General features: G+C 44.4%; 1 protein-coding gene across 1 annotated transcript; it reads right to left on the reverse strand.

The window, feature by feature from the left end:
* Positions 1 to 5,853: 5,853 nt before the first annotated feature.
* LOC147648083 (uncharacterized) lies at positions 5,854 to 12,891 on the reverse strand. The gene is made up of 2 exons (XM_086868959.1): positions 10,266 to 12,891; positions 5,854 to 7,907 (listed from the first exon to the last, which is right to left on the reverse strand). The coding sequence occupies exons 1-2, from the start codon at positions 10,506 to 10,508 to the stop codon at positions 7,329 to 7,331; spliced, it is 822 nt and encodes a 273-aa protein (XP_086725085.1). The 5' UTR covers positions 10,509 to 12,891; the 3' UTR covers positions 5,854 to 7,328.
* Positions 12,892 to 13,790: the final 899 nt, after the last annotated feature.

The following is a 13,790-nucleotide window of genomic DNA, read 5'->3' on the forward strand; positions in this document are numbered from 1 at the left end:
AATTTCTGGTCAAAGAAACACAGCAGAAGTACCAGCACACTCTGAGTTAATTCAGAAGAAACAACAGACACATATTTTACTCAGAGTATGTATGAATAGAAAAACAATATTTTAATGGGTTGAGAAAACTTTTGTTATTTGTGTAATCTATGAGTCAGTATTAATCTGTAAACTCTAACTCTGATTATATATCTGTGTGATGCATATTGCTTTCTCCTAGAACATGAGTCAGTGGGAGAAACAGATAGACCACAAAGCCACATCAGCAGAGAAGAATTCAACAAACACAAGAAACAAACACATCTGTGCCTCTTTGAAGTGAAAATGCCAGCAAATGTCATCAATGAAAATGTCAGTAAATGTCATCAATAAGCACTTAATTCCCATCAGGAAACCCCTGGACATGGAGGTCTAAAGGCTGCTGCCATGTCCACCTTGCAGATCTGCTGCACCTCACAGTGGCACAGGGGTCAAGCAGGAGCCCTGGTAGAGCTGGAAGGTTTGTTGCAGGACAGTGGGCAGCACTGGCCTCACACCTCTCCAGAGCAGAGTATTTATTCAGTATTAGGACAACTCCAGTTTCATTTTCCATCTCATGCTAGGGGTTCCTGTTGATGGTTTCAGATAGTGGTGCTGCAGATTACTGTATGCTAAATTTAGTGTTTGAGTTTTTATCTAAAAAAGAGATTTTTGAACAATGAATTCTTGGCAAGTGCCTACAGCTATTGAGTAATTTTTTAAAATGTGACAAACTCTGTGCAACACAATTGGTCTCTCCTTTTGATGTTTTAGAATAATTATTATTAGGAGACATACATGACTAGAATTGTTCCTCTTTAGGAAGACAATGAGAAGAAACATGGTTTGGGCATTCCTCAATGCTTTAAAGGTAGTCTCTGCGTGATTCTGTGAACAATATAGTCTTGTAACATCAAACCTGTGACAATTTTTGGTAATTCATTTTCTTTGTGACCTGTGGCCCAGAACATTTAAGCTTTCTTTGTTACATGACGAAGTTATTTTCACACAGAGAAAAACCTTTCTCCTTTCTTGATTGTTCTTTCTTAGAATATTTATATTCAAAGAAGATTTGATGGTTTCTTTTTCCTCTTAAATGAGCTGCTATTACAAATCCTGTCTAGCAGTATCCCTGTAAGTTTATTTTAGATACAATTATGCAAAAAAATAATTATTTATACTGGGGGAAGCTGTAGAGATCTGGAACAGGGGAAAAAAACTTTGTCTAATTAAATTGAAAAAGAAAGCATTGGTCTGCAAGAATATTTCTGTAAGGGAAAATAATTGGTATAAAGTTGATAGCCATGAGGTGAGTGTTAAGACTTGGCAGGGGCTTAGAATGAGCTTTAAAGCTCCTTCCAATCCAAACCATTGTATACTCCCATGATTTGATAATATATTGCTGATGTCTCCAGCTGTGGGGCTGAAAGTGTTAAGGAAACCTTCAATAGAGAGTGTGAGCGGGACTTTAGGCCATGTTAGCATAAGGCAATGGCTGGCTATCCACAGAAAGCCACCAGAGAAACAGGATAAGGATCTCATTGTGACTTAAAGGCGCTGGGAGAAGAAAGCAAGTCTGTGAGCTGTCAGTGCACTGAAAAGAGATGAGTTTGTGCTTATAGCTGAGATGCAGTTCCAAGTGAGGAGAGAACATCAGAGGAACTTCTGCGGAGAAGGAAAGATATTGTCTTCCAAGAAAAATTGCGTATCACCATGGACAAGTTAATATAATTGGAAAATGCACAGCACTTACTAAGGTATCTTTGTATGTCATTGATTTTTCTGTGGACATGCTGCCTGGAAATGAAAATTGAAGTTAACACAAAAAAGTAATTGCGTCATTTACAGCAAAAAGGGTTCTTGCAATTTCCTATAAGTGTCATTTCTGCGTATATTTTGAGTGTCCTGACTCATATTTGGTCTCTAATATCTAGGAAATTTGTCTTTTTCTTGACAGTGACCCTTACATAAACAGTAGTCTAGTTATTCCAATTTAATGATACATTCTTTCCAACCAAATATCTTTAATGCAGTTTTTACTGGTATTTCTACCCTTCAGAATTGTGTATGTAGTTTTCTTTCTTGGATTGCCTGCCTTTGAGTTCTCCCCAGTTTAACTATTTTTCACGCATTTTACGTGTGCATTTTCTGTTTTTACAGGGTATCAAAATCTTCTCAGTGGTCCCCATTGACAGGACAAGATGCATTAGGCAAAAATTAAAATGTGGTATTTCATCTGAACGCACAGACCCCACTTCTTTTCTGTCAGGGCTGCCCAGAAAGATTGTGGCGTCTGCATTCACAGAGGTATTCATAACCCTGTAGACATGATCACAGGCAACCTGCTGTTGTTCAAAACAGCAAACCATTCTGAGGATCTGTGAGATACCGTTTGAAACCCTGCAGTGTTATAATACACTGAGCTTACACTTATCACCATGTCCTCAGTATCTCACAAGAGTGAACAGCTTCTAGAGACATATGTTGATATCATGTTGGGAAAGCTGTGTCTGTGGCTTTTACCCATATCTTTGGGCAGTTACCTGTGAGTTTGTTACTCCGTGTCTAAGGGATCTGGAAGAGACAACTGAAGTATCAAGTTCCACTGGTATCTAAGCTACTTGGACATCATTAGGTGTGTGGTAATCTTTGTTCAGGTCCTTTACCAGAGGTTTTGCTTTTGGAGCCTTGGGCATAACTACCTCTTTAGCTCTTACTTTTAGTTAACATCTCCTAAGTTTTAGTTGCTATTTTTTACCATCTCGGAGAGTTTTTTTGCTTGGTTTTTCAGAGAAAGGCATATCCTGTTGCTGCTTAGGAATGTGAAAATAGGTATGTCTCCTCCCCTGGTATTATTTTCTTCTTTACAATTTTTTAACATTTACCAGCCTGCAGGAGCTGACTCATTGCTGGAAATCTTTTGTTGAACAAGAGTTCACAGAGAGTGTATGTTTTAGGGCTTCCTCCTCCCCTCAGATTTACTTTTTCTTGAACAGTTTTAGAAAGCCAAGTTCTTGTCATTCCTATGCCTTATTCTAGATATGACACTTTATTTTATGATTTGTGTTTTGGGGTGATATTTTGGTGGGGCTCAGGGGGGCAGAAGGGATTGTGTGGGTTCAGTTTTATATTTGTTTCTTTTTATTAAGTAATGACAAATGGATAGCATATTTTTTGCATTAATTCTATTTACTGTTCCACTTACTCTTTGCTGTACCTCATGAGTATAATGCACGTTTCTCAGCATGGGGCTACCTGAACACTGGGATGTGTGGCCCAGGCACTGCAAAACTGCTATCCCTGTGGATTTCTAAAACCTGGCTAAATCCTGAGCAGCCTGGTGTAATTTACAAGTTAGCTGGTCTACATAGCATCCAGAGGTGCCTTTTACTTTAATCTTTTTCTCAGTCTGTGCTTTCAAGCTGTTCTCTTTATCGTGAGCATCACTCCAACAGGGGAAGCTAAGTCTTAAAATTCCAGGATCTGCCTATTTAATTAAAAACACCCCAGAAAATATTGTGGAAATTAAAAAATAATAATAAAAATTTGCAGATATTATCTACAATGTTTGTTACTTGTACATAGAAACTACAATTCTGTGTGTGTTTTATCAGATAACATCAAGACAATAAACTTTTCTTAAACACTTCTATTTTTCTGTGTTAGATTTGCTAAAAAAATATCAGAATATTTAATAGTTTTGACTCACTAGCTCATTTCAGTAGAAAAGTAATCATAATATATCCAGTAGTATATCAATCACCCTTTGTTTAGATTCAGATTTTGTCTGGTCTTCATATCAGATAAGTTTCCCAGCAGCTGTCTTTGGCTTAGGTTTTTGTATTTAAATCCCCTTAAATGAGCACTAACAGCTATGAAAACTAACTCTGCAAAAAAAATTGTCATACAGTAAGAAATAAATGCGAGCTGTTTGTAACACATAAACCTAATGCTTCAGATCAATTTGTAAACTCTGCAAACTTTAAACAGTATTCACATGTCAATAATTCTAGCACAAATATTTTAAAAGATGCTCCTTTAAAGACATTTCTGAAAGTTTGCAATATTTAAAGACATGGCCAGTCATGGAACTCAATTTCTTTTCGTGCAGCAGGAATCAGAACTGACACTGGAACGTAAGGTGTCGTCTAGCACAGCTGACACATAAAATGGGATACAGGAAGGACTTAAATACCAAGTCAAGATTTTGAAGTAGAAAGCACCTGGCACTTTTCATCAGGAGATAGTTCAGCTCTGTTAGACCTTCACCTTTAGAGAAAACTTTCCACAAGTGCTGGAGAGATTTCCCTTCTGCCCCAGGCTTGGCCACACTTGGCAGCTGCAAGCTGAGCTCTTAGCCCTCATCCTGACACAAAGAAGATGTTCCCTGATTAGGGTACATAATATCACTTGACACACACTAAGAGTTTCAGCTCCTTCCTGGTCATGGATGGGATGGCAATTTTTTAAATCTGGAAGCATGATAATGAAAAATTATCATTTCCTTTGCGCATTTTCATATAAAATGCCTACTACAGCTAACTAAGATTGGTCTGGGTAACACATACCTTTCTCTAATTCTCTCTCAAATGAAACTGGTGTAAGTTAGAGCCATGGTTCTGTCTTTTGGGAGATGGATGAAGTTTTTTTTCTTTGCACAGATGTATGGCTTCACCAGGAGGCACAGGAAGCAACCTCTATCAAGTTCTCAAATGGTTGGATAATATTTTTCTGGAGAAGAGGTTTTGCTTTCCAATGGAAGAGGGGAGGGTAGACCCACACTTATGGCTCCCCCAGCTACTGCTTCAAAACCCAAATTGCTGTTTTAAACAACATGACAAAATAAGTATCTCCTGCTTATAACTGGGTTGCAAGTGGTGAGCATCCACTTAAATGAGGCGTTCCCTTTCAGCTCTCTCTCAGAAGTCTTGGAAATGTGACTTTCCTTTTTGCTAGAAAGAAATTCCAAGTCCCATCCTGCTGTGCTCAGCACTATGGGGTGTCTAGCCCACAGCATGAAGAAAGAACAGGACAGGAAAGAGTTTTGGCAATGCTTCTTGCCATTCCTCTCCAGTTTTATTGAAGCATATGAGGAGAAAGATCTTGGCAATCATGTCTGTGACAGGCACTGCTTTTCCTTCTGGCACTTTGTGATAAAAAAACATGTTACTGTAATCCTGGGAAGGGCACGCTCCCTCTGAGGAGTGCAGTCAGGCTGTTAACCAATGAGAACCCAATTTCTTCACCTCCCAATGTAAAATCAGTCTTTAGCAGATAAGCAAGATTGAGAAGAAAATAATAAAATGCTTGATATAGCATATTTAAAACATTGTACCTTAACATACACCAAGAAGCAACATGAACAAGAAAGAAAACTAACAAAAAATATTTATAATACTTTGTATACCTTCTTTCTAGAGGAATTAGAAATATGATGCATAGACCTCACTCAGTCACTTATGTCTGCAAGACACATAAGAACACATTTCACAGAGGCATCATTGACAAGTCAGTTTCATCTTTATTCCATGGATAGGTCTGACCATGTGGATGGGACACAGAGGCTTGAAAGCTGATGTATATGCTTTGTTTAATATCCATGCATGAATTTTAAGCTAGATTTCAGCTTAAACAGTAGCCTTCATTAGGCAACATCCCTAGATGTCATAGATATCTATCCAGCTGATGCCTTTACCTGCTAGCTTTAAGTTTGAAAATTAGACCAGCATATCTATCTGCCTATGACCAGGTGAAAAGCCTTTCTCAAAGCATAATATGTAGCATCTCTTACTTCTTTTCCCCCTTCTTCCCTCAAAGAAAGAAAGAAAAGGCCAGTTCTTTTTTATTTTTTTTATTTTTTATTTTTTTAAAGAGATATTTGTTTCTTACAGTCTGGAAAGCAAGAAAATAACAGATGCAGACTAAGGAAACAGACTTAGTTAGATTGTAACAGTCCTGACTGCCTAATTTTTTTGTCTGACAAATGAAATAAATTTTAAAAAATAACAAAGATATGTTTGAAATTAAAATGGAAAGAGAAAAAAAATGCCTCAAGGAACATGTGACATTCATCCTGCATATCTTAAATCTTCATAGCACTAACTTAAAGGCAGAGACGCTAAATATCTAAATACTGAAGGAATTCTCAGGTGGAATTTGGATAGAATGCTTGTGCCACTGTGGGGTCGATGACAGGGGTGCCACGACTACCCTGAAGAAGCCGTCCTGAAAAGGACTGCCCAGGGGCACAGGCACGTCCTCTGCCCGGCGAGTGATTTCAGCTCAGCAGCAGCGTGTAGGCGACGCGGAGAGAGAGACTAGAGAGCTGTGTGGCATTCCACCGAGAAATAGCCTTTATTATAGCAGGGCCCTCAGTGAAGGGAGCCAGTGACAGCAGCTCTCTCAACTGGGGAAAAAAAACGGGGTATTTATAGGGAAGGAGAGGGGCGGGGGAAACTTGGATACATGTATCAGGGTGGATTGATAGGGAGGGAAACCAATGGGGTGTAACAAATTAACATGTTCAACTCTAGGACCTCTGGGAGTGACACTTTTTCTCTGCATGACATAAAAGTGTCTGGCCTAGGGAGAAGCTCTCCAGGGGAGAGCCAGGGTCTCTGAACTGGCCAGTTCCCTGGCGTCCACAGCACCCCCTTCTTTATTTAATAAAAAGGCATCTCCCAGAGACCTAGTTACCAACCTTTTAAAACAGGAGAACATACATAGAACAATAATGATAATTAAAAAAATCTTAAAGATGTTTTTAAGGAAGGAGGCAACCCATCCTTTGAGTCCCCAGCTTCCAAAAAGTTCCTCAAACCATTGGGGGTCCTTTTCTCTTTTGAGTTCCTGTATAATATTGTTGATTTTCTGGATGTGTGTATGGATGCTTTCACTGTGGTTGGACAGGTTAAAGCAGCACAGCCTGTCAAACTCCTCACAGCTGTGTCCATGGGCCAGGAGAAGTCAATGGCAGCTCGGTTTTGTAGAGTGGCATGCCTAACAGTCTCTTCATCTGCCAAGAGGTCACTCAAAACAGAGGAGGTCAGGTTGGCCTGCTTACCATGCCAACACTCCAGGTGAGAAAGCTCACCGAGGGCTTTCGCAGCAGCTACCCATGGCAAAAATGCCGACACTACTACCCTCTTTGTGTAGGACTAATCTTCAATTTGGCTATCACAATTTTCATCTAATTGGGTGAGATCTCTCTTTTGGCGGGCCAATTCATTATTTCTTTGCCAATCATACATTAGGGTTTAATTTGGAGTGAGGATGGTAAGCTGTCCAAGTACACAGGGACCTCCCTGGAGTCAGGAAGGGATTCCTGCCCACACTCTATCCCCACAGATCAAGAACACTCTCCGGGGCAGCACTCTGGGATGGTGAGAGGAGGCGGAGCATGTACTGCTGGTATAACTGCACCATTTAAACTGGTTGTAGATTTTGCTGTTGGGGGTCACATTTTTCTTTGATTTAATTGCCCTATGGTATTCCAACACAGGCCATGCCTGGCCTACTACTGGGCAATAGTCAAAATTTATACAATAGGTAGCCTTGGAGGACTCCAAGAGCTCCAATTCCTGGGGTTCCTCTGGTGCATGGGGCAAGATCCTTGTCCACTCATCCCAAATATCTACTGGGTTGGGTCTTTCCCCTGTGAAAGGGTATTGGTGTGGCTTCAAAGGAACCCCCACCAGGCAGGATGACAGAGGGTTGGTGGCGTTGCCCATGGACAAGCACATGTGGTCCTGTTTTAGAGTCTTGGTGAGGGTGATCCACACGTTCTCCCGGGGCTGTGCTACTAGCCAGGCATCCACGGCTGATGTTGTCAGGAGCATCCAGGTGGTCAGGAATGCAAGGATGGTCTTATATTCCATGGTCTGCATGGTCTGTAAATGAATGTGAACAGATTAGGGCTGAACAAGGAAAGATGTTATTTTTCCTTCTCCCCCTTTCTACTCCTGTCTCTCCCCCTGTTTAAAAAAAAAAATAAAAAATGAGGAATGGGTATTGGGGATGAGGTAGTTGGTTGCTGGTGGGGCCATTTTGCATAGAGGGGGACGCATGGCCAAGGCACCAGCAGTAGCAGCATTAAGTTGCATCTTTGTGCAAATTAGCAAGTGAGTAGTTTAAGGGTAGGTATTTAAGGTGAGAAAGGGAAGACGGGGAGGGAAAACGGAAGAAAAAGGAGTTAGAGAAACTTGTGCGTTTCACAGTGTTGAGCTGAACGTTGGCTCTTATTTTTTGGCAGTCTTGGTGGCACGACACTTTGGCTTATATGAAGTGGGTGGTCTGGCGGTAAACTGTGTCGGTCACCGTCTGATCGATGGTGTGGTGGCGGGCCGGCTCGGTGGGCTCTGGTGACGTCTCCGTCTCCAGGCTGTGGTGGATTGTTGTTTTTGAGAACCTGTGTGGGTCTCAGGAGATTCTGATTGATCTGGTTCTGGTGCAGGGTTTGCAGGGCCTAAGTCTGGTTTTATATTTTTTCCTGGGAGCCACCTAGGTCCTGATGGTGTGGACACACACGCATACCCTCTCCCCCAGGTAATCAATGGGAAAGGTCCTGATGTCTGTTGTGATTCAGGATCATTGATCAGCACTGGCGGCTTCTCCGTGAGTTTGGCATGGGTTGAATTGGAGAAGTGCCGTATTACAGGGGGGTGAGGCTGTGTGGGTGAACAATTCAGAAAATTCATAACAATCAGAGCCTTACAGAGCCTCTCAATGGGAGGAATGATCTCTGTTCCTCCCCACTGGTGATCAAGGACTCTCTTAAGATTCTGGTGTGTCCTTTCCACAATTGATTGCCATGTGGGAGGGTGAGGTATGCCTGTGGTGTGCCTCACCCCCCAGTGGCTGAAGAAATCTCTCAACTTGTGAGAGGTGTAAGCGGGTCCATTATCTGTTTTTATTTGTTGGGGGTCTCCCAGGGTAGCAAACGCAAGGAGAAAATGTCGGATGGTATGTTTGGCATTTTCTCCTGCATGGGCTGAGGCAAACACTGCACCAGAAAAAGTGTCCACTGAAATGTGAACATATTTAACTCTCCCGAAGGACAGGACGTGGGTAACATCAGTCTGCTAAATTTGGCAGCTGTTGAGTCCTTGGGGGTTAACCCCAGAATTCATCGCTGGAACATGAAAAGATTGACAATTGGGACAGGTGGCAACTATTGCCCTGGCCTGATCCCTGGGTAACTTGAACATCCTCATCAGGGCAGGGACGTTCTGATGCTAAAATTAGTGGGACAATTTTGCTTGCGCAAAAATGTCTGGGACTATGACCACTCCAGCAGGCATGGCTAAGGTGTCTGCTCTCTTGTTACCCTCCGTGACGGCACCTGGGAGGTCAGTGTGTGACCTCAAATGCATGATATAGCATGGTTGCTTTCTGTGGGAGATGAGATATATTAATTCAGAAAGCAATTTGTATAAATTTGGGTTAGAGACTTCTTTTAAAAATGCATGTTCAGTTCTCATAGCTATTCCAGCCACATAAGCCGAATCAGTCACCAGATTGAAAGGTTCTTGGAATTTCTCAAAAGCTCTGATGATGGCTGCTAATTCAGCAATCTGTGGTGATCCCTCAACCACTTGGACATCAGACTCCCACTTCTGTGTCCTGGGGTCCTTTCAAGTCATGACTGACTTGTGAGATTTCCCTGAGCCGTCAGTAAAAACTGTCAGAGCCTTGAGTGGTGCTTTGCTCTGTAATGATTTGGGGACCAAATTTAACGTGGTTTTAAATAATTTGTGGCCAGATGGGTGTACAGAAATTTGGCTTGAATAGCTATCGAGAGCGAACTGAAGGCTCTCGTTGGTTTGGAGTAAAGGCTCCAAATCCCCAGTTGCCAATGGAAGGAAGATGCATGTGAACTCACACCCCACAAGAGTGCGGAGACAAACTCTTGCTTTTTTAATGAGTTCAGCCATGATTTCCTGCGGAGTCATGATAGTTTTGTGGGCTGATTGTGTGTGAAGATCCACTTGATGATAAGGAGTGGATCTTTCAATGCCATATCCCATTGGAAAATGAGTGCATGTAAGTGCGGGGCATTACCCAGGACAACCAGCTGGAAGGGGCTCACAGCGGTGGGCTTGTCATGAAGACAGGGCCTCCTGGACCTTGGTGATGGATTCCTGGGCCTCTGGTGTGAGGGCGCACGGTGAGTCGAGGTCCTCGCTGCTGCAGAGCAGATTGAAGAGGGGCGCAAGGACTTCCGTCGTTATCCCAAGCAGAGGACGTACCCAGCTGATGGACCTGCAGAGCTGATGTAGGTCCCGCAGGGTCTTGGGGTCGTCTCTGATGGTCAGCTGCTGGGGCACGATGGTCTGCTCACGAATCTGGAGTCCGAGGTAGGTCCAAGGGCAGGTGTGCTGGATTTTGTCTTCGCGGATCTCAAACCCAGCGTCCTCAATTGTCTTTATAGTCTTTTGCAAAGTCCGGTGGAGGTAGTCATCATCAGTGGCACAAACCAGGATGTCGTCCATGTAATGTAATATAACTGTGTCTGGGAACACGACCCTCACCGGGGATAGGATGTGGGCTACGTACCATTGGCAGATGGTGGGAGAGGCGCCTATCTGTTTGGGGAGGGAACTGAAAATGCAAACCTGGGGGCGTCTCGAGGATGGAGAGGGATGTTAAAAAAGCAATCTTTGATGTCTATGACTGCAAGCTTCCAGTCCCGAAGAAGCATGGAAGGTGAGGGCATACCAGGCTGGAGGGGGCCCACATCCTCAGTGACCTCATTGATTTTTCAGAGGTCATGGAGGAGTCTCCACCTGTCTTTGCCTGGTTTGTATAGAACAAAGACAGGGGAGTTCCAAGGGCTGTTGGTCTCTGTAATGTGGCCCTTGGCGAGCTGCTCCTCCACGAGGGCTTCCAGTGCGCGCAGTTTGGTCTCAGATAGGGGCCACTGATCAACCCACACTGGATGGTGTTGTCTCCAGGTGAGTTGGGGGATGGTGAGCTTAGCGCCCTCTTCAGTGACCCCCACTAAAAATCCCTACTGGGAATACGCAAGGAAGCCCCCCATTGGGATAGGAGATCCCTCCCCCAGAGGGTGATTGGTACCCTCACAACAAATGGCTTGATGGTCGCCATTTTTCCCTCGGGATCTTCTACTATTACCTTGTGACTGCTTCTCATAGACACCGCCACTCCCCCAATTCCCGAAATCATCCCCGCCACAGGCTGCAATTCCCAGTTGGCTGGCCACTGGGAACAGGCAATGATGGTAACGTCCGCTCCGGTGTCCAGCATTCCTGGGCAATGGATCTTTTCCCCTTTACAGAACAGGCTGCACTCCATTATAGGCTTGTTGGAGCCCATAGCCTGAGTCCACATGGCAGTGGGATTGAGGGGAACCTGTTCCGGACAGTCATTTGGTAACAAAAAGGCTTGTGCCACTGGAGTCTGCTGTTTTAAAAAATAAGGAGGGTCTGTGCAAGTTAAAGAGATGAAAATGTCATCTCCTGGGTGTAAGGTCTGGACTTCAGGTGTTATATGGACTTGTCCTGGAGAGTTAATTGGATCCCCAAGTATTAAAATGTTGGAGGGACCGCCTGGTGGTGCACGTTTCCCTGTGGGGATCTTATAAACACAGTCACCCTTAAGCTGCAAGGAGAGTCTGGTTACCAATTGGTGCCAGGTTCCCATCTGAATTGCGCCAGCTGCTGGGTCTGAGATCGTGGTCTCTGTGGAGGCGGGATGGTGGACTTGGCAGGAGGAGCGCAGCGGCATTTGATTTGATGTCAGAGCGCGGGGCCGTCCCGCGCTCTGCTTGAAGTTTCCCGAACGCCAATTTGATCTGGGTAACAGTTGGTGGGTAGGTGGTTGTAGAAAATGTCTCTCCAGGCAGTCTTTAAAAAAATGTCCAGGTTTGCCACAATTAAAGCAGTGGCTTGTGCTGGAGTCTGCAGCGTAAGCACCAGATATCCTTTCTGCCACTCCCTTAGCTATCGCGTTTGCCACCGTATGTTCAGCGAAGTGCTTGGTGCAGGCTTCTACCATTTGGTCAATGGTTGGTTAGGGGTCAAGAGGAAGGGCTCGCAAAACTGCCTTGCATTCTGAATTTGCATTGACCATTGCCATCTTGGCCAGTAATTCCTTTTGTGCTTGGGAGCCCTCTATTTGTTTTTCAATTGCCAATTTTAGTTTATCCACAAACTTAATAAAGGATTCACTTGCCCCTTGTTTAATGTTCATGAAGCTCTGCGTAGGCACCTTTTCATCGGGAGTGACAAAAAGAGACGTCTTGGCAGCATTAGTGATGTCATGTAACGCTGCCTTGGGCAGATCTCGGGCCTGATCTCGGGGTTTCTGGAAGTCACCTTCCCCTGCCAGTTGTTCTAGAGTTAAATTTGGCCTGTTGGCATCCTTTGCATATGCATCTGCCAACTGTTTCAGATGTTTTTTCCACTGCCTGTACCATAGCATGTATTCTGCTGGGGAGAGAAGGCAGTTCATGATATTTTTAATATCATGAGGCACCATGACATGGGTGGTGAAGGTGGCTTCCAGTAGGTGTTTGAAAAAATGAGAGCCCTGGCCATGCTCTTCAGTGGCTTGGCACAGCTCCTGTAGTGTAGGATCTCCCATACATTAGTGAGTGCCCCTGCCCCGTCCTTCTTATGTACCACAGGGAAAGCTAAGATCTTTTTTGACAGGGCTGAATCCCCTGCCTGCGTGGCTTCCCTGTGTACCTCGGCCCAGTGGTCCTCATATTCAGATTCTGAAAATGAGGACTCACTGTCCTCATCTCTTGGAGGAGATGGGGGGGCGCTTGATGACAGTGCGTGGCCTTTTCTGGCAACCGGTACTGGCGCTCTTGTGAGTGGCTGAGGAAGCCAAGATGGCTTCCTTCCGGTTGCTGTCATTACCACTTCCGGTCCCAGTGTTGGGGGGACTGGTGGTGGGAATGCCACTGGGGGCGGAGCTCTGGTGGGAAGGGGCATGACTGGGGTCCGCGCCAGGGAGGGGTTTCCCGATGGAAGGGGAGGGGCCCAACGCAGTTACACCCAGCGACGCGGTGGGAGGGGAAGAGGAGCAGGGCGCGACAGGAAGAGAAGGGGTAGAGGTGGGAAAGTGGCCATTTTGAGGGTGCAAGGTGGGAAAACCTGGGTGCGAAGGAGACAAGATGGCGGGGCTGGCCATGTTGCTGGCGCCGTCTTTGCTAATGTTAAGAACCGGGGGGGATGCAACCAGGTATGTGGGCATAGGGAGGAGGGTAGAGGAAAGGTCCAAAACGGCATGGCCAGTGCCATCCTGGTAAGCGTAGAGAGGTGGTGGGGGGGTGTCAGGGAGATGGCAGCAACCCTGTGCCTGTAGGCGACGTCCACCTACCAACTGTCCCTCAGGTAGGGAAGAGGGTTTAGGAACACTTGGAGAGGGTAACGAGGATGGGGGTTTCAACTGGTGTCCGAAACTTCATCAACTGTTTTTCCCCTCTTTCTCAACAGAAAGTATAATGGTTTGAAACAAAGGAAAAAACTTGGCAATTGCCTGGCAACAATCTCCCCTGCCTGAACAATATATAACTTTCACCCCACATTGTTCCAAAATTTTCACAATTTAACAGAAGTAGAATCAACTTTAAAATGTTTAAAAATCCAATGAATAAATCTCTTTAACTCCCCTTTTGAAAACCTAAAATTTCCCGCTTTCAGGGTGCCCACAACTTGGATATAAAAGTCCCTACCAGGAGGGGTCAGCTTGGGTCTGGAAAGCTGATTCCCCATCCTTCTCACTCCCCACCCAGCAGCAAAATG

The sequence above is a fragment of the Cyanistes caeruleus genome, chromosome Z (assembly GCF_971803275.1).
Source record: "Cyanistes caeruleus chromosome Z, bCyaCae1.hap1.1, whole genome shotgun sequence".
Classification (NCBI taxonomy): domain Eukaryota; kingdom Metazoa; phylum Chordata; class Aves; order Passeriformes; family Paridae; genus Cyanistes; species Cyanistes caeruleus.

What these genes read in the sequence shown, in the direction of transcription:
- LOC147648083 (XM_086868959.1), bottom strand. Translation starts at nt 10,508, where the DNA reads ATGGACGACATCCTGGTTTGTGCCACTGATGATGACTACCTCCACCGG. An exon ending in TCTGCAGGTCCATCAGCTGG is followed by an intron (nt 7,908 to 10,265) that starts GTACGTCCTCTG and finishes ATTCATTTACAG; the next exon opens with ACCATGCAGACCATGGAATA.